Source organism: Bradysia coprophila, unplaced genomic scaffold (assembly GCF_014529535.1).
Source record: "Bradysia coprophila strain Holo2 unplaced genomic scaffold, BU_Bcop_v1 contig_70, whole genome shotgun sequence".
NCBI classification, from domain to species: Eukaryota; Metazoa; Arthropoda; class Insecta; order Diptera; family Sciaridae; genus Bradysia; species Bradysia coprophila.
The window spans coordinates 4,704,337-4,722,567 of record NW_023503941.1 but is presented as its reverse complement, the minus strand read 5'-3'; the positions used below and the strand labels follow the sequence as shown (position 1 = coordinate 4,722,567).

The window sequence follows — 18,231 nt, the reverse complement described above, 5'->3', positions numbered from 1 at the left end:
TTTTACGTGGGTCAAATGTAAAGCCCATTCCATATCTCGTCTCGGAGAACGCTTCTGAAACTTCTCGGCGATTCGGATTAGAGGTGAGTGGGCAGACCGAATTTGTGTTCCCGTCCGGGCTGACCAAAGTATATAAACACTGGAGGTAATGCAAACCTACAACGGATCAGAGAAATTTCGGATCCCGACCCGACCCGACTTAAAGGTGAATTCATTTTTGTCATGTTGCCATCGTCGTATTTTCTAATGTTGTTGCACCTGCTAGGTTTGTTTTCTCCACTAGCTGCAACATGACACGAACAAAGTCACGAAATGAATATCTATCTGTGCAACTTGACAAAACTAAATTCACCTGAAAGTAGGGATCCGTGCGTAACAGCGCATGTTTTTATTTGGTCCGCTCGCACTTTCTTATGTCAAAAAGCCGGGCTCCTCAAGTTCTGATACCATTATATCACTGATGCACAAAGTCACAAGGTGACAAATGCATCGGATCCCTACTTTCAAGTGAATTTATTTTTGTCACGTTGCACCCATATTGAGTTCGATTGAGTCAAGTTGCAGTTAGTGGTGAAGTGAATTGGATGCAACAACATTAGTCACAAGAAAATACGACGATGGCAACATGACAAAAATTAATTCACCTGAATGTCGAGACCCAAAATAACTCTGAACTGCTGAGGGCTTGCGTATTGCATTACCTTCACTATTTATATGACATTAGCTGAGATTTCTAGAGAATTTTTTCATGCTAGCGATGCGAAGATCCTTATTTTGTCCACTATGAAGCGTTGTGAGAATGACGTTTTGTTGTCATTCTGAGAGGCGCCATTTTGAGTGAGAAAAAAATCATTTTCTCACCTAAGCGAACATTGCTACCATAGCTAATGTAGTAGACTTAGTAGATTGAGTAACTTCTCTCATTATGAACGTAGACAGAATTCGGGCAGCCATGTTGTTGCAACATTTTTGTGCTCGATTGACATAATTTGTGTTTGTTTTTGTTAATTTGTGATTAGTTTTTGTTTAATTTAGATACAATTTGTGTTTTCCGTAAGTTTTGATATGGGCAAATGTAAAATCTAAATAACCTCCATACAAACAACACACACTCCCCGTAGAGTGTGTGTTGTTTGTATGGAGGTTATTTAGTAATATCCATTAAATGATTCGACTCGAAAAAAAAAATTATTAAAAATTCTCGGTGTTCACAAAAACGCCTCGAATCTTTAATAATCGCTCTTCGGCGGCAGCTCTTGTCTATCTGTCTAGATAGCTATGACGCGGAACCGTTTTTGCGTACAACAACTGTTTTTGGGATCAGCATTTATAAAAACAGGTGGAAGATCCTACACAATAAATGTAGAAATAAAGGATTTGTTGGATTGAGAAATATGCTTTGTAGTTGGAATGTTGGTAACAACAAAGTCACCGTTCGGTATCAAAAGAATTTACGCAAACGACTTCATCGTCGAAAGGAAGGCTAAGAAAGGCGGGTCCAGAGATAGGAAAAGGGTAATTTTAATTTGGCTTTTCCGGAGGCAGCGACTTGTATTTTGATTGTTGTGTGCAGGTCGTTCATAGTTCCCATTAATATATTTTTGCTAATTTCTGGACGACCAACCTCGCATATCTGAAATTTTCCGTATACCTCTTATACCTTCGACAGACCTAATCGAAAGAAAAAAGAAAGGGGCACTCAGTGTTACAATACAATACCTTGATGTACGTTTGTATTAGTTAGTATATCATTAGCATCCTTACATCTTCCCTTTAAAATTGGATTTCTTCTTCAGCCTGTTTGTATTGTCCCAGTATTGCGAACAGTCTATTGTCACATGCTGCCAATTATTGCCTTCTATTTCCTTGATTCCATTTGTCTGTCTCTAGGCCTTGTTGTCAGGGTCTCCAGTTCACAACGGTTTTGGTCCAACGTTCATCTGTCATTCTCCCAATATGTCCTGCCCAGCTTCCCTTTTTCTAGATTTATCAGTTAGGTCCGATCATTTCTGATCGATGTACACAGATCACGAAGGCGCTTTGTGCTACCCGGTCATCATCAAAATCTTGAAGACCTTCTAGGACCTCTCCTCTACCATCACGTATCTGCTCAGTGCAATTTTTCAAAATTCCTTAAAAATGGGCTCAACCCACATCGCAAGCCTACGGAACCTACGAACGGGTACTTCCAGGTCTAGTCGTATCCTTTAGATCCATAGAAGCATACGACTTTCCAGTAAGTTTACGATCTCATCACTAGCCTCATACCACAGCCAGCAGTCAAAAAATATGCAACGGATATTGAATCCAATCCAGGTCTAGTCGCTTTCTAGACCAAGAAAGAACTGAACTGTATGTGTAAATGGAGCTCTTCTTTTGGTTTCCTCTGCGTTAGTCTAATAGTCTCACACTGTGTGTGAGCTCTGGTGTTGTTTTTAGTCCGTTGCAAATGCCGCAACGTTAAAACGAACTCGGGAGAACTTGTAGCTATTGTTATAACGTTTCAAAAACCAAAAATTTTTCATCGGTGTTGAGAATAGTTACATCTAGACACTCTACGATGTGATTCACTCTAAAACTGTATTGAAATAGAATTAAAGCGAGAAGGCTAATTTGATCAGTTCAGCGGAGTTACGTGAACGAGGAAAGAATTTAAGTTGATTAGAAGTGGTTTGACTGGCACTGCGTGTTGGAGTGCGAAACTCTACAGTCTACCATTTCTAATTTACCTTAATTGATCGTCACAAACTAATTGGCTTGGCGGTGCAATCATTGGCGACAGTACAATCAACAGTGGCTTGCTTGGTGGCCTGGCATTTTTCAATCGTTGGCCATAACGAATAATTCCGTTTGTTGGTTGGTGTATGGTGTGGCATTTTCAATTACTGCCCATTACAAACAATTCCGATCCGTGGTACAGTCAAAGGAAGCAAACAGCACTCAGCAGGAAGAAAATGAACCAAAAATTGAATCATCAAGTTCGATAACATTTCGACGAAACTCTCACGAAGGTAATGTTGGATCAACGTAGGTGGCAGCAAAGTTGAACAGACGACATGCAAATGCAAAGTTAAACGGAGAGTTCGTCAGGTATTCACGACTGTATGTTGCTAAGCGAATCAGTGAAGGGTTGCGTAATGTTCTGGATCCGATGTCTTGGTTATCCAGATTTCCAGAAGCAGTAATAAAATCAGACGTTACAAAATATGCAGAGCTTTATTAGCAGAACGACTTTTCCAGAAGAATGTTAAAATTAGACTGAGGCTTGCAACCAATTTTCTTCAAGGCATACTAACTTACTAAATAGACTACTTGATTATTCAATTGGAAATCCAACACTCCTTCTCAATTGAATCATCAAGCATCACTCTTCAAAACTAATAGCCTCGCACCTCCTTAAATAAATGAATTTTCGGAATCAACACATTTAGAAATGTCATTGTTTAATTGCCACGTCGAAATCCATGCCATTTACTTCCATTTAATCCAATTCCAATTAAGTGTCCAAACTTCCAAAAATATAATTTCCATGTTCTATTTCCTATGGCCAATTCCTTCTACCACTTTCTAATTCCTGTGGCCAATTCCTTCTACCACTCTCCAATTTCAATTCTGTGCGGTCAATTCCTTCTACCGCTTCAAAAATTGCAATTTCGTCCCACACGAATATCAGCTGAACTATGGCTTGCGCCACTCCCAACACCACTAATATCGTCGATTCCATTTCTCGATCTAACTTCCAGATCAACTTCCAATGTAAATTCCACATCCACTTCCCGAGCTGAATTCTCAAGCTCATATATCATTGTCCATGTCCAATGCTAATGTCGTTGCCGTTCGAATGGCAATGTCGTTTCCGTTTGAATGCCAATGTCCTTTCCGTTTAGATGCCAATGTCGTTGACGTTCGTATTCCAATTCTATTGCACGCAGCCTATTTTGTTTATAATTTTGCGACCGTGCACCAAATTCCGTACCAGCTTCATTACGACAATCAAACTTTCTATATTTGGTATTTTAATTCCATCCATAAAACTTCTTTACTACTCCGCCTGCTTTCTCTGGGCCCATAACCTCTTGGTTATCCAGATTTCCAGAAGCAGTAATAAAATCAGACGTTACAAAATATGCAGAGCTTTATTAGCAGAACGACTTTTCCAGAAGAATGTTACAATTAGACTGAGGTTTGCAACTAATTTTCTTCAAGGCATACTAACTTAGTAAATATAGACTACTTGATTATTCAATTGGAAATCCAACACGATGTACAAATCAATACGATCTCGAAGTGGTTGAGAGTTAACTTTTCCAGTCAAATGTAGTTCATTGGATCTATCAACGTATGGACGGAGATGGCGGGTCCCATCATTCGAAGCGATGTAGCGGTCGGTATTGGCATACAAAACAAACTGCTTTTGTACGCTTTCAAACGGTTGGATGTAAACATCAACCAATACGGGCAGGCGAATTCTAGGTGAGATCGCACGACTGAGTTATCAAGCATTTTCGCAGTGTCCGAGTTGAAACGCCCGTAACATTGTCGTTTGATGAAAGATAACATGGAGTGTCCTTTGATAGTAAATCGGTAAAATTTGTTGAATGGGCCCCCCGATATAGAATTATGAGTCGGCGCCTCTGATTTAATCCAGATGTTGAACTAGTACCACGAAAACTGAACGAGTCAGTGAGAAAGGAAAAAAAAACGTTGGAAATTGTATTGTTTGCCCAACAAGTTCTCGTTCGGTACTCAAACTAAGACAAGTAGTGTCAATCAATAGCTTTCAGGGAAAAGGAAGTTTATTCTGAAAATAACTTGAAATGTCACTTTTTAGCCGGAGTGTCCCATATATATATAATATGAAGCACTCGAAACGCTCAAATGATGATAAGACGTCTAATCTCTTCCACAACGCAATTCTGGCTTTATCATTAATTAATACAAGTTTTGAAATGAAACGTTTGCTGGTTTTTCTTTGCGTCTTCACTGAAACTTTGGTTTTAGCAACTCAAGTAGAAGTTTTCCGTACAAACTTCAGTCAAAACTCACTTTCTGAAGCCTTTGGCAATGTCCAAGTTAGCTACGGCAATCAGAACGTTTTCCTTTGGGAAAATGGAGAAGGAATTGATGTAATTTATCCAGAGGGCAGGTTAAATTCTGACTATTTAAACTGGAAATCTCTTCGCTAATAATTCAGTAAATAATTGACCAGTTACACACCATCGGTGGAGCCAATTGGTGGGTTTGGTGTTTGGACAAAACATCAGATTAATCACACTGCTATCTTCAAATATGGTGTGTTTTTCCCGGCCGGTTTCGACTTTGTTAAGGGTGGAAAACTTCCTGGCTTGTATGGTGGCAAGACTAGTTGCACTGGAGGTGATCCTGCTGTGGACTGTTTCTCTACCAGATTAATGTGGCGTGAAGGTGGACAAGGAGAACTGTACTTGTATGCAAATCGAGAAGCACAAGATCCATCCCTTTGCCAAACTCCTACAAATATGTAATTTTATCACTTATGCGCAAATAGTTGACGACAAGGGATTGTCGACAATTGTTCATTGAAAAAATGGAGGCTGTGTTAACCGGAACAAACAAGCCATTCCGTCTGAAGTTAAATGCTTCCGAAAATGCCACGAAAAGAGCTGAAGCCCGTTCACACAGCCTTTCATGTTCAAAATGCTTTCGAAAGATTTATTGTGAAACTTTTACTTGAAATGAAAACATTTTCAGTTGCGATCCGACATTGAAACATTTTTTGGAGGAAATACTCCTGATTGGGCCTCACCAACTCGTCAAATGTCACAATTCACTAATTTTTTTCTATTTAGTGAAGAGGATACTTCATCGGCTGGTTCAGTTCTTATATATCCATTTAGCTTGCTATGGCTTCTCATTATGCTAATTTGTAACTTATAACGGTAAACTAGAAATTGATGACTGTTAGATTGTTTTCTTCTATCGTTGCCGGTCTTGAGTGTGTAGAATGATTTTTCTTTAATAAGTGTACTTTTAATAATTCTGAGTCATAATCATCATCTATAATGTTTTGAAGGTTTCACTGCGTTGCCGGCTACATTTCTGTATTACACGTGAATATTGGTAGAGATGAGTGGGCATAGCAAATTTTTGTGCCCACATGCCCACTATGCCCATCATTTGAAAAAATGAGCCCAATGCCCAGACCAATGCCCACAAGTAAAATGCCCATGGGCACTAGCCCAGCCCACAAACTTTGTCTACAATAATCGCTGATTTAGTTAGTGTTAAATGTGTCTTGTATGGGTAAATTACCCATTGGGTAATAAGTTTGTATAAAGACATTCTGCTAGTGACTCCCATGTTAATGACGACCGTTTCAAACAAAATTTAATTCCAGGATCCAAAAAAATTCCGATATTACACTAATTATCGAAAAATATTTCTTATGAATTGATGGGATGACGATAACAAATCGTAGTTTGGGCGCCCAAGTTTTATAAAAATGCCCACACCCTGGCCTATGCCCACGATCTCTGAAGCCCATTACGCCCATGCCCAGGGGCATGAGGCATGGGCTGCGGGCAGCCCACTTTTGCGGGCGGCCCACTCATCTCTAAATATTGGTACAACATGTAGGACATGTTTTTCATTGGAAAGGTGATTATGTCCCGAAATTGCGAAAAACTGTGTATCTACATTAGATATACCGGTAATTTTTCGCAAACGACGTCTTGTCTAACTCGACTTCGCCTTGGGGCGACAATCGACATCTACAGTCATTAGCTTTCGAAATTTGTTTGATTTCAGTGTGTGATATTGCTAGGGCGCGTACAGAAATTCTATTTTTTTTGTTGCCCAGTGAACGCGCCGAGTTAATGAAAGTGAATTTTGACAACTGCCGTTGTAATATAAACAAAATTTAATTAATTGTTTTTCACTATTTAAACACAATGTCATCACTCAAAAATAATTATTTTTCATCAATACGAAAATCGAAAACCTTTTTACATCAGAAATGTCAAGTTTCATTGATAAGTTAATTCTTCACGGATAAAATCGGCCGTGGAGAATCTAACCTCACAGTTAACTTTGACAGTATTAACTGAGTGACAAAAGTTAACATGAGTGAATGAAATACAATTCTTGTACGCGCGGTACGCGCCCTAGAGAGCTACCTTGTTGTACCTGTCACATCTTTTGAAAGCTTTTAACGTTTTAGTACGTTTTCTCTCCCAGCAGCAAAAGCCCTATCCCAACAAAAGTAAATCATTGAAAATACAAAAAGGAAAAATATTTTTTATTTCAATCCAAATATTAATTGCCCAGAATGCTCACAAAACCATTTTGGTGTTTATAGTTGTACGACAAACTTTCATGTGAGACAAATGTTCCCGTCTTCCCTTGCTCGAATCGACAACACATTTTTGTGATCGGCATATTTGTCAATTTTTATACAGTCAAAGGCAGTCAATTTTCAGCATAAATTTGCTTCATCAGCTGATCCACACATACAATCAAAACTGGTTTTCCTTGTTCATACGGTTGAAGCTGCTACACGCACGCGCATGATAGTGGTAAAACCGTATAAAGACGTATAAACGGTTGTGATTGTTTGTATGGATCAGCTGAAAAACAGCTGAAGCTAATTTATGCTGAAAATTGACTGCCTTAGACTGTATATTTTTCAATGTCAAAATCAGTTTTTTTTAAAACATTTTTGACCTTTTTTTAAATTTAGCTCATTTGTATAAAGAGCCGAAAAAAGGGTTATTTTACCTCGTTTCTATAAAGAGGTGAAAAAAACGGTTATTTTAGCTCGTTCCTATATTTGTTCTAAAATTGGAGTGCGATAATAATTGTGCCATAAGTAATATTAGCGCAATTACAATAAAGCAATAAAAATTAGTAAATGTTAATTCTGTCATTGGTTGTAACAGCTGTGGAATTGACTCAAGGAATAATAGCAAACAGCCTGATTGGTCTTTCTTGTATAAGACAATCCCAACAAAAACCTCTACAGAGAAAAGTGTGGCGCCAGCCTTGTCCAACTACAACGCACTGCTCCTAGCATGAACATAAGAAATATTTGGAGGCTGATGAAGTCACAGTAGGCACTGCGATTTTTTCATAAAGACAGATGGCTTGTTTCGTTGTATGAGTTAAAACACACTATACAATCAATTTTAAGAGGTGGCTCTCATCACGAAAGCCTCCAAATTGGTCTGAATTCAGCATTACTGTTGGAAGAAACATTTTACAACGAAAAATATCGACTGTACAACTGTAACTCTTTGAGCTCACATCGCAAGTCAAAAGCCGACTTTGATTTCAAATATTCGTAGTTGGGTACTATAACTGAGTTAGGAGGTATGGGGATGATTTGTTTTATTGCGATTTGTAAAGAGAGTTATAAAACTAAATAAAACGAGCCATCAGAACAGTCGGAGCGTTTGCTGCGACTGAGCCCCGTACAAACCCGTATATCTATTGCGTACGTGACCCTAGTGCGTCTGTCACCCTACTTTGACCGTAAGCCTATTGCGCCGGTTAATGTAGTTAAAGTAAAATTATTATGTAATATGTACATCTTACAAATTGCGCATAGCGCAATTACGAAGCCCTGTACGACGTTCCTTTCAAATGAAACAAAAATTTCAAATCGCCCTAAAATTTTATTTTTTGAAGGGCCTAGTATCGGCCTCAGTCCGAGGACCCAAATTTAAAATTTTTTTCAACTACATTCTATTCGGCCTTTGATTACCTTCCAAATGAAACAAAAATTACGAAAAACGGATGAAATTTGCTCGAGTTATATGTAAAATACACAAAGGGCCCTAGTAGTGGCCTTAGTCCAAGGACCCAAATTTAATTTTTTTTCAACAACATTCTATTCGGCCTTTGATTACCTTCCAAATGAAACAAAAATTACCAAAAACGGATGAAATTTACTCGAGTTATATGTGAAATACACATAGGGCCCTAGTAGCGGCCTTAGGCCAAGGACCCAAATTTAATTTTTTTTCAACAACATTCTATTCGGCATTCGATTACCTTCCAAATCAAACAAAAATTACGAAAAACGAATGAAATTTACTCGAGTTCTATGTAAAATATACATAGGGCCCTAGTAGCATTTCACTTCTAAGGCCCTAACTCACGGTCCACTCACCCGATTTTAAAAAACGTTTTTTTCCTGGATTGGTATTGACAATACCTATCATTTGCCGTGTCATTTACATTTCCATCGTTTATTTTGCCATAAATATCACCAAAAGACCTTAAATCACTTAGGTGGCCCTAACTCACGAAAGGTGGACCCGAATATGCCCATCTTCGAACTTAGCCTCACTATTTCGACTATCTTTCAGGGAAAAAAAAAATTTTGAAATCGGATTTGATTTACTCAAGATATCGACGTGACAGACGGACAGACGGACAGACAAAATTTTTATTTCAGATTCGTCATCTATGAACATAGGCAAACACTTTGCCCTTACCGTCTGCTTCGAATTCCATTAATTACACACGGCATCGTAATCCTATAAGCCCCTTTGTACTTCGTACGGGGCTAAAAAGCAAAATAATACCGATATTTGGGCTTTATTACCGTTTTCTGAAGTCATGTTTAAAATTTCGTCGTAGATGGACTTACCTCACTTAGGCACTCAATAGAACGGCACTGTTGACCAGAGATATAGCAAGTGGGTTGTTGTTGGAAAGCTGAGACTAACAGCAACACAAAATTAAGCAGTTTGGCTGCGAAAAATTATCATGAGTGTCAGTTAGGTGTTGCTGAGTTTCACAACTATGGCTAAAAATCAGAGAAAAATTTTGAACCACTATAAAGTTGCTATGTAGAAAATTTGAAAAAGTAATTTTTTGGATATTGGTAGGGCTAATGTCCCTCTACTTGTACAACTAATTACCTACCACCTCTGTGACTCAAGTATCCACGCCTGTAGAACCTTTCAAAGATCGTCATTTTTCAACTTCAATGAGTCGCCACCTGTCCACCTTGCATCCATGCGACAAATTTTTTGTCATAACTATTAAAATTCCATTCCCTATCGATTGCAATCGATCGGACTGCACGGATGAAAATCAAAAATTTTTGTGGAACGTTGTTCAGGGTCACAAGCAGACAAAGAACATCCAAAAATATCAAATTTGCGACGACATGTTTAATTAAACTCCATTCAACCGCACCGTGAGTTGTCTTTGCAAGACTAGGAGTCGAACTCGACGTGTTACAAACGTGTTAGTAGACCTATGAGACCCCTGTACTTCGTACGGGTCTAATAATTATCTGTTAAGTACAGTCTACATCAACGCATTGTGTCTATTATCGACCAATATTTTCAGTGTAAAACTGTTGCATAAGAATTATCTATGAATAATATGACTAGACATGCTCGTAATATTTGATAATTTTTGATAATCCACCTAAATGCTTCCACAGTCAAGTGGTGTATTTCTTATCTGAACACGACAGATATTAGAAAATGCGAAGAGTAGCAGATTATATATGCTCTTCGGCACCTGGTTGCCCACGTTAATACGCTGTAGTTGATCCGAAACGGACCGTGAACGAACAAAATGAAATTTGTTACAATTTTGATTTTGTGTGCTGTCGCTTCCTCGCAAGCGTTGCCACGTCAGCAGGCACCAACATTTGAAGTTCAAAATGGAGTACTTGTACGTTCCGGACGAATTTCCACAAATATTGGCAGAGTTGTTGGAGGAGAAAATGCTGTGCCGCATAGTGCACCACACAAAGTTTCTCTGCAATGGGGAACTATCAGACCCGCCCATTTCTGTGCTGGAATAATCATTCACACTAATTGGGTTTTAACAGCAGGTCACTGTGTGCAAAGCTATCCAACTAATGGAATCAGCACCGTTGTGGCTGGTTTGCATGACCTCAGTACATTCCAAGGTGTAGAACAAATTCGGCATGTGACATTAGATGATATGTGGACGCATGAAGATTTCGATGGATTCCAAGGGCCACACGACATTGGTCTTATTCTGATTCGCACGCCATTTGTGTTTGACTCCTTAGTGAATGCAATTGAGCTGCCGGCCGCTGACACCATTCCAACTGGTGTCGGTACGATACATGGATGGGGAAGCACAGCGTATGGATTTTTCCCCGTGTTTCCCGACATCTTACAAACGGCTCAGTTGGTAATTGTTCCGCTCGAAAGTTGTCGAAATGACTGGCCATGGCCCGATCCTATCAGTGAAACTAATATTTGTGCTGGATCAACAGCTGCGAGCGCTTGTATGTTCGATGATGGTGGCGCTTTGGTACAAAATGATGTAGCTGTTGCGTTGGTATCATGGGGACTTATCCCTTGTGGTTTGAATGATAGGCCGGCTGTTTTCACTCGTATTAGTGCTTATATTTCATGGATTGATAGTGTGATCGACAACGCACAAATGTAATGATGAAAAAATAAACTTTTAACATAGGACTTACACCTAGCGCCTTTTTTCTGATGATCGGGGAACGGTAATACCGATTTTGACAGATTCAAAAGGTAAATTACTGACGAAAGAGAAAAATAAAAAATTAGACCAAATAGATCATGTCCGGAGCGATAGCGGAGGACTTGACGCAGTCTAACTTCCAAAAAAAGAACGAAGAAAATTTTTTGAGACGCGGCAACTATATATAGGCGAGAATTTAAGTTTCTTTCCTTTGGCCTGTATCACCACAAATCCTATTCTATCTTATTCGCGCTTCAAATACGAGCAAAACGAGCTATCACTCGACTATGTAGGTTTAAAATTGCCGGAAATACATCGTTTTGAAGTTGGTCATTTTTCATAGAAAATGCATCAAATTAACGTTTTCCAAACAATCAAAATCTTTCAACTTACTCTGTATGTTTCTATCTGTCTATCTATCGACGGTCGATCTCGGAAACTAGTCAGCCAATCTCCATGAAATTTTGCAGGAACCTCAGGGTAGGCATAAAAAAGAAAATGTGATACGCCATTACCCCAGGAAAAACCAGAATTTTGTTTTATTGGCCTCGAAGTGGTTTCTGAGTGTCGTTTTCGAGGGTCGGGAACGCGTTTTCGGCTGTAGCTTAGCTGTATTGAAACCTACAGAGGCGTGCGACCCATCAAATGAAAGGTATTCGTAACACAATTCGAACAAAAAAATAATTAAAAAAATCGGGGCAGATTCGTTTGAGCTAGAGTGATTAGAGTGACCAAATTTTGAGCTACTCGAGCGTAGGATGAAAGGACTAATATTTTTTTGGGTAATAGAGAATTACTTTCTTCGGCAAATTTTCGATTTTCGTCAAATTTTCTAAATTTCGTCAGATTTTGGAATTTCGTCAAATTTTCGATTTTCGTCAAATTTTCGAATTTCGTCAAATTTCGTAAAATTTTCGAATTTCGTCAAATTTCGTCAAATTTTCGAATTTCGTCAAATTTTCAAATTTCGAAGCTGAAAGCGTCAACTCTAGCGATATCATTCATTTTAGAAATTGTATTTAAAAGACTGCGTGACACTTTTCTCGAAGAGATTTTTGTTGGGATGATTTTTACCACAACACCTGAGAACGTGGGACACTGAACAAATTTTGAAACATAAACAGTAAACATAACCAATCGCTTCCCTCTTGACAGCAACTCTCTAAGAATCATTATCAACGAGATATTTCATTTTTAATAAAATCCAATATGGTGGCCTGTATGTGGTTCACATATATTTCCACAAAAAAATGGAGGATTGGCAAGAACATTTCATTTGACGCATCATTTACAAGTTTATCGTTGAAAAACCGTCACCCCAGCCCTCACCATCTGCTTCAAATTCCATGAGTTTCCAAATAAATTTGCCAAAAGTAGGTCCTGAATAGCCCACAGTACTTTTTGCATTAATGAACAAATTGGGAAACAAACAACGATTGCTTGCTGCGTAATTAATTCAGCACGTAAAACAAATAAAGAGAAGCAACTGTTATCTAATTTTAGAAACAGATGTTTATAGTCAGACACAAAATTATTGTAATAACCTGCAAGAAGACATGAATTTTCAATCACTCAGTCAGTCTACCTGCCAACGATCGAAAGTTAAACACAATGAATCGTAAAATAGTTGTTTTGCTGCTGACTCTCATGTTGGCGCTCCAATTACAAGCGCAAAAGGATTACAAAGGAACGATTACGAAAATGTGCAAATCGGTAATTCTTCAGTTGGAATCGACTAAATTGTAGACTCATCTGACATAATTTCAAGGGACAACTAAAAGAAATCGTTAACACGTGCCTCAAGAATCAATTGAAGAATCCGGCTGACGAGAAAACTGTTTCCCAAATGATTGATAAAAAGTACGTCACATTTGATCAAATGTTGAAGGATGTCTGTAATACGTCGAGCGCGGCTTCAAAGAAACTGGTAACGAGACTATTTAAGCTTGTTACGACACAATACTCTAAAATCAAAGCGGTAATGATGATCTCAGTTAAATAACGAAATATATTGAATTTTTGTTCTTTATATTTAACAGATGTTCAAAAGGGATCCAAAAGCATGCATCATGAAGTACAATCATAGTTAAGTGTTATGTCAGTGTTTATTCAATTAAATTTTTTAGCATAAATGTGACAGTTCTTTGTGTTTAAAATGTTGGATTTAGTAATCCAATGATATAATATCCAAATTAATCGTTTAGATTTAGTGTGCCGTGAAGTAATTTCAGTTGTTCATTCTGTAAGAACTAAATATACTCGGACGTTTTTCTTAAATAAACCTGCCTTTCATTACTCTGCATCTGCAAATCTAACAGGTTATGGGCCCAGGACACGTATCAAAATGGATAAGAAAGAATAGAAACATTTCTAATTCGATGGAACAAATTTTAATACCTGGAAATTTCGTATGACTTCAGTTCTGGAACAGAAAGGTCTGGCAGATTATGTAATGGACGATCTGGAGATTATTACTCTTCATGCCATCGATCGGGAATATCGACAATACATCAAGGAAGAAAAGCGATGCAAAGCTCTTTTGATTTCCCATAGCGCAGACAGTCAGTTCGAATACATCAAGGATAAAATAACAGTGAAAGAAGTTTATGAAACGTTGGAATCTATTTTTGAACGCAAAAGTATAGCCGGTCAGCTGCTACTACGCAAGAATCGTTGACTTGAAAGCTCATCTACTTGAATTTGACAAGACTATACGTGAATTAAAGGCGATTTAAGCAAGACTTGAGGAAATGGATGACGTTACCAAAATCATATGACACGCTCGTCACTGATATTGAAACGCTGAATCCCGAAACACTGAATATGGACTTCATTAGAAGTAGACTTCTTGATGAATACGGCAAAAGAAAGCTGGAGAACACACACTTGAAGCAACAGCTTAGCTCTGCCACGAATGCGTTCAAGTTTAGATGTCATAGCTGTGGAAAACTAGGTCACAGAAAATGGGAATGTCCGAACAAAGAAAATTCGAGCGAAAGTAAGAAATCTGCGAACACTGCAGCACGGGCGGAATAAACGGAAAGGACAAGGAACTCACATGGACAATAAATTATGGATTATGAAATCGAATGTGTACAGGAATTGAGAATGGATCGGTTTGTGTTAGGAATTAGGGCTACTCAGCTATAAACTATAGTTAGCAGCAATGCCTTTGTAACGTGAAGTGAAGTGACTAAAAAGATTGAGAAACAAACAACGAACTCTTTATACGTAATTGATTCAGCACGCACAACAAATAAAGAGAGGTAAAAAATTATGTCAAGAACACTGAATCGCTTATGTCAAGAACACTGAGTCGCAAGGCTACTTTCGTTCAACAGCAGTTGACAATAACTGCCTATATATAGCAATTGATGTTCCTATTCAGACACAAAAGTATTGTAACAATCTAGCAGGTATTTTCCATTCAGTTTTCAGTCTATCTGCTACGACTGGATATCGTTCGATCGATTGAACTCTAAACACAATGAATCATAAAAAAGTTGTTGTGCTGCTGACGCTCATGTTGGTGCTCCAATTACAAGCGCAAGGGGATTACAAGGCAACGATTACGAAAATGTGCAAATCGGTAATTCTTTAATTGTTAAGATTCGAATTGACTAAATCGAAGGCTCGAGGCTCATCTGACAATATTTCAAGGGAAAAATGAAAGAAGTCGTTAACACGTGCCTTAAGGATAATTTGAAGAATCCAGCTGACGAAAAAACCATTTCCCAAATGATTGATAAAAAGTACGTCACATTTGATCAAATGTTGAAGGATCTCTGTGGCACGTCCAGCCGAGCTTCAAAGAATCTGGTAACGGTACTATTTGAGCTTGTTACGACTCAATACTCCAAAACCAAAACGGTAATGATGATCTTAGATAAATTACGAAAAAAATTGATTTTTTTTCTTTATTCTTTGTTCTTCCAGATGTTCAAAACGGATCCAAAAGGATGCTTCATGAAATACATTTAAGGTGTGTTATGTATTTTAACAAAAGTTTTTTTTGGCTTTCAATAGATCAAAAACTTAGGATAAATGTGACAGTTTTCTTTGTGATTTGAAATTAGTGCTTGATTGGTACGGCCAATACCTCTCGTTTGATATATCACACGCCATTCTTACCGATAGCTCCATGGATATAGTTGAAGAAGCACAATTTGGGTACAATCCAAAATGGCATTATAATTTTGTCTAGAACTTCACACCACAAACATTTCTGCACACATCTTTACATCTTTTCCCTTTGACAAAAACTTAGACCAATAATCGAGGAATGAAATTAAAGTTTAAAAATATCACGAAGAAGAGAAACCATATTGGCCAGATTCAAGACTAATCGCACACGAACGTAATTATAAACTTTGCAAAATAAAAGAAGGCTTGTTTTGTTCATGCAACCCACAGCCCACACTGATAATTGTAGATAACTTTTATTAAGTGAAACATACTAGACATGAAAATCTGAAGTGAAAGCATTTTTGCTCATAATGTCCACAGCTGGGCTTGAACTAGCAACCTCTGGCTTATAAATCCAGCGCCTATCCAACTCGACCAACGAGACGAGCAAAAATGAAGTCATTTCAGATGTTTATCCCAACAAAAATCTCTTCGAGAAAAGTGTGACTCAGTCTTTGAAGTACAATTTCTAAAATGAATGATATCGTTAGAGTTGACGCTTTCAGCTTCGTTACGCAAAAATTAAATTTTACACCCAATTTTAGTTCAAACAAGCTGGCTTAGATTTTCTCATCATCTGCCAAATAATTTTACCAAAAAAAATTTGACTGGAAACAACCAAAATTTTACCAAAAAAATCTGCGTCGCATGTGGCAGATAAATTTTCTTGCTGGTCTGTTCCTGAACATTTGCCACTTTGCGACGCAGATTTTTTTGGTAAAATTTTGGTTGTTTCCAGTCAAACTTTTTTTTGGTAAAAATTATTTGGCAGATGATGAGAAAAACTAAGCCAGCTTGTTTGAACTAAAATTGGGTGTAAAATTTAATTTTTGCGTAACGAAGCTGAAAGCGTCAACTCTAACGATATCATTCATTTTAGAAATTGTACTTCAAAGACTGCATCACACTTTTCTCGAAGAGATTTTTGTTGGGATATCAGTCGTTTTAGAAGTTTTAGAACACTGATTTTTATAACAGTTTATAACAGAAATTCGGAAATTTGGCGAAATTTGAAAATTTCACAAAAATCGAAAATTTGACGAAAATAGAAAATTTGACGAAATTCGAAAATTTGACGAAATTCGAAAATTTGACGAAATTCGAAATTTGACGAAATTCGAAAATTTGACGAAATTCGAAAATTTGACGAAAATCGAAAATTTGACGAAAATCGAAAATTTGACGAAATTTGAAAATTTGACGAAATTCGAAAATTTGACGAAATTCGAAAATTTGACGAAATTCGAAAATTTGACGAAAATCAAAAATTTGACGAAAATCGAAAATTTGACGAAATTCGAAAATTTGACGAAATTTGAAAATTTGACAAAGTTCGAAAATTTGACGAAAATCGAAAATTTGACGAAATTCGAAAGACGAAAATCGAAAAATTGACGAAGAAAGTAATTCTCTATCTGCCACCATTCAAGAAATATCTCTAAAATCCCAATTGACCCACCTATTTCCAACTTTCGACATTTTTCACAAATGCCCTTCTTTTCTACTCGTAAAACTCTGAGACTTTGCCGAAGAAAGTAATTCTCTATCTCTCATAACCCAAAAAATTATTAGTCCTTTCATCCTACGCTCGAGTAGCTCAAAATTTGGTCACTCTAATCACTCTAGCTCAAACGAATCTGCCCCGATTTTTTAAATTATTTTTTTGTTCGAATCGTGTTACGAATACCTTTCATTTGATGGGTCGCACGCCTCTGTAGGTTTCAATACAGCTAAGCTACAGCCGAAAACGCGTTCCCGACCCTCGAAAACCACACTCAGAAACCACTTCGAGGCCAATAATAAAACAAAATTCTGGTTTTTTCTGGGGTAATGGCGTATCACATTTTCATTTTTATGCCCACCCTGAGGTTCCTGCAAAATTTCATGGAGATTGGCTGACTAGTTTCCGAGATCGACCGTCGATAGATAGACAGATAGATAGAAACATACAGAGTAAGTTGAAAGATTTTGATTGTTTGGAAAACGTTAATTTGGTGCATTTTCTATCAAAATGACCAACTTCAAAACGATGTATCTCCGGCAATTTTAAAGTTACATAGTCGAGTGATAGCTCGTCTTGCTCGTATTTGAAGCGCGAATAAGATAGAATAGGATTTGTGGTGATACAGGCCAAAGGAAAGAAACTTAAATTCTCGCCTATATATAGTTGCCGCGTCTCCAAAAAATTTCTTCGTTCTTTTTTTGGAAGTTAGACTGCGTCAAGTCCTCCGCTATCGCTCCGGACATGATGTGCCACATTTAACGTTAACCACTAATGCCAACAATATTCACGTTGTACGCTGATCTATCCAACACATTTCGTTCTCCATTCGTATTTACACGTGTATAGTCGACATCAGTTCGATGTCATCGTATAGTGCAAATTTACGACAATGGCCAACTAAGGCCATTGTTTGGAGAAATGAGAATAACTCAACTGAACAAATACGAGAAATATGCCCAGTATTATTATCGGGTTTATTACTTCCATCGACACAAATTTTTCCTCAAGAAGTTGGGCAAACTTATGAAGAAGAAGACAGGCGAGAACAGATCGCTTGATTTCCTCTTGCA

General features: G+C 37.8%; 4 protein-coding genes across 5 annotated transcripts; all 4 read left to right on the top strand.

The window, feature by feature from the left end:
* The first annotated feature begins 4,949 nt into the window (after positions 1 to 4,949).
* Positions 4,950 to 5,653, top strand: LOC119083929. The gene is made up of 2 exons (XM_037193744.1): positions 4,950 to 5,146; positions 5,210 to 5,653. The coding sequence occupies exons 1-2, from the start codon at positions 4,950 to 4,952 to the stop codon at positions 5,502 to 5,504; spliced, it is 492 nt and encodes a 163-aa protein (XP_037049639.1). The 3' UTR covers positions 5,505 to 5,653.
* Positions 5,654 to 10,517: 4,864 nt separating this feature from the next.
* On the top strand, positions 10,518 to 11,452 carry LOC119083840 (lectizyme-like). The gene has a single exon (XM_037193645.1). The coding sequence runs from the start codon at positions 10,576 to 10,578 to the stop codon at positions 11,425 to 11,427; it is 852 nt and encodes a 283-aa protein (XP_037049540.1). The 5' UTR covers positions 10,518 to 10,575; the 3' UTR covers positions 11,428 to 11,452.
* A 1,605-nt stretch (positions 11,453 to 13,057) lies between these two features.
* LOC119083847 lies at positions 13,058 to 13,732 on the top strand. Its single transcript, XM_037193652.1, has 3 exons — positions 13,058 to 13,185; positions 13,241 to 13,450; positions 13,512 to 13,732. The coding sequence occupies exons 1-3, from the start codon at positions 13,084 to 13,086 to the stop codon at positions 13,560 to 13,562; spliced, it is 363 nt and encodes a 120-aa protein (XP_037049547.1). The 5' UTR covers positions 13,058 to 13,083; the 3' UTR covers positions 13,563 to 13,732.
* A 1,135-nt stretch (positions 13,733 to 14,867) lies between these two features.
* On the top strand, positions 14,868 to 15,885 carry LOC119083848. Of its 2 annotated transcripts, XR_005088954.1 has the most exons (4): positions 14,868 to 15,061; positions 15,133 to 15,342; positions 15,409 to 15,454; positions 15,549 to 15,885. XR_005088954.1 is itself a non-coding variant. In XM_037193653.1 (3 exons), the coding sequence occupies exons 1-3, from the start codon at positions 14,960 to 14,962 to the stop codon at positions 15,451 to 15,453; spliced, it is 357 nt and encodes a 118-aa protein (XP_037049548.1). In that variant the 5' UTR covers positions 14,868 to 14,959; the 3' UTR covers positions 15,454 to 15,536. The 2 variants fall into 2 exon arrangements, 1 of the variants encoding a protein (XP_037049548.1); XM_037193653.1 differs by lacking the exon at positions 15,549 to 15,885 and having other exon boundaries at positions 15,409 to 15,536.
* Positions 15,886 to 18,231: the final 2,346 nt, after the last annotated feature.

What these genes read in the sequence shown, in the direction of transcription:
- LOC119083840 (XM_037193645.1), top strand. Translation starts at nt 10,576, where the DNA reads ATGAAATTTGTTACAATTTTGATTTTGTGTGCTGTCGCTTCCTCGCAA.
- LOC119083929 (XM_037193744.1), top strand. Translation starts at nt 4,950, where the DNA reads ATGAAACGTTTGCTGGTTTTTCTTTGCGTCTTCACTGAAACTTTGGTT. An exon ending in GTAATTTATCCAGAGGGCAG is followed by an intron (nt 5,147 to 5,209) that starts GTTAAATTCTGA and finishes ATAATTGACCAG; the next exon opens with TTACACACCATCGGTGGAGC.
- LOC119083848 (XM_037193653.1), top strand. Translation starts at nt 14,960, where the DNA reads ATGAATCATAAAAAAGTTGTTGTGCTGCTGACGCTCATGTTGGTGCTC. An exon ending in TTACGAAAATGTGCAAATCG is followed by an intron (nt 15,062 to 15,132) that starts GTAATTCTTTAA and finishes CAATATTTCAAG; the next exon opens with GGAAAAATGAAAGAAGTCGT. An exon ending in AATACTCCAAAACCAAAACG is followed by an intron (nt 15,343 to 15,408) that starts GTAATGATGATC and finishes TTGTTCTTCCAG; the next exon opens with ATGTTCAAAACGGATCCAAA.
- LOC119083847 (XM_037193652.1), top strand. Translation starts at nt 13,084, where the DNA reads ATGAATCGTAAAATAGTTGTTTTGCTGCTGACTCTCATGTTGGCGCTC. An exon ending in TTACGAAAATGTGCAAATCG is followed by an intron (nt 13,186 to 13,240) that starts GTAATTCTTCAG and finishes CATAATTTCAAG; the next exon opens with GGACAACTAAAAGAAATCGT. An exon ending in AATACTCTAAAATCAAAGCG is followed by an intron (nt 13,451 to 13,511) that starts GTAATGATGATC and finishes TATATTTAACAG; the next exon opens with ATGTTCAAAAGGGATCCAAA.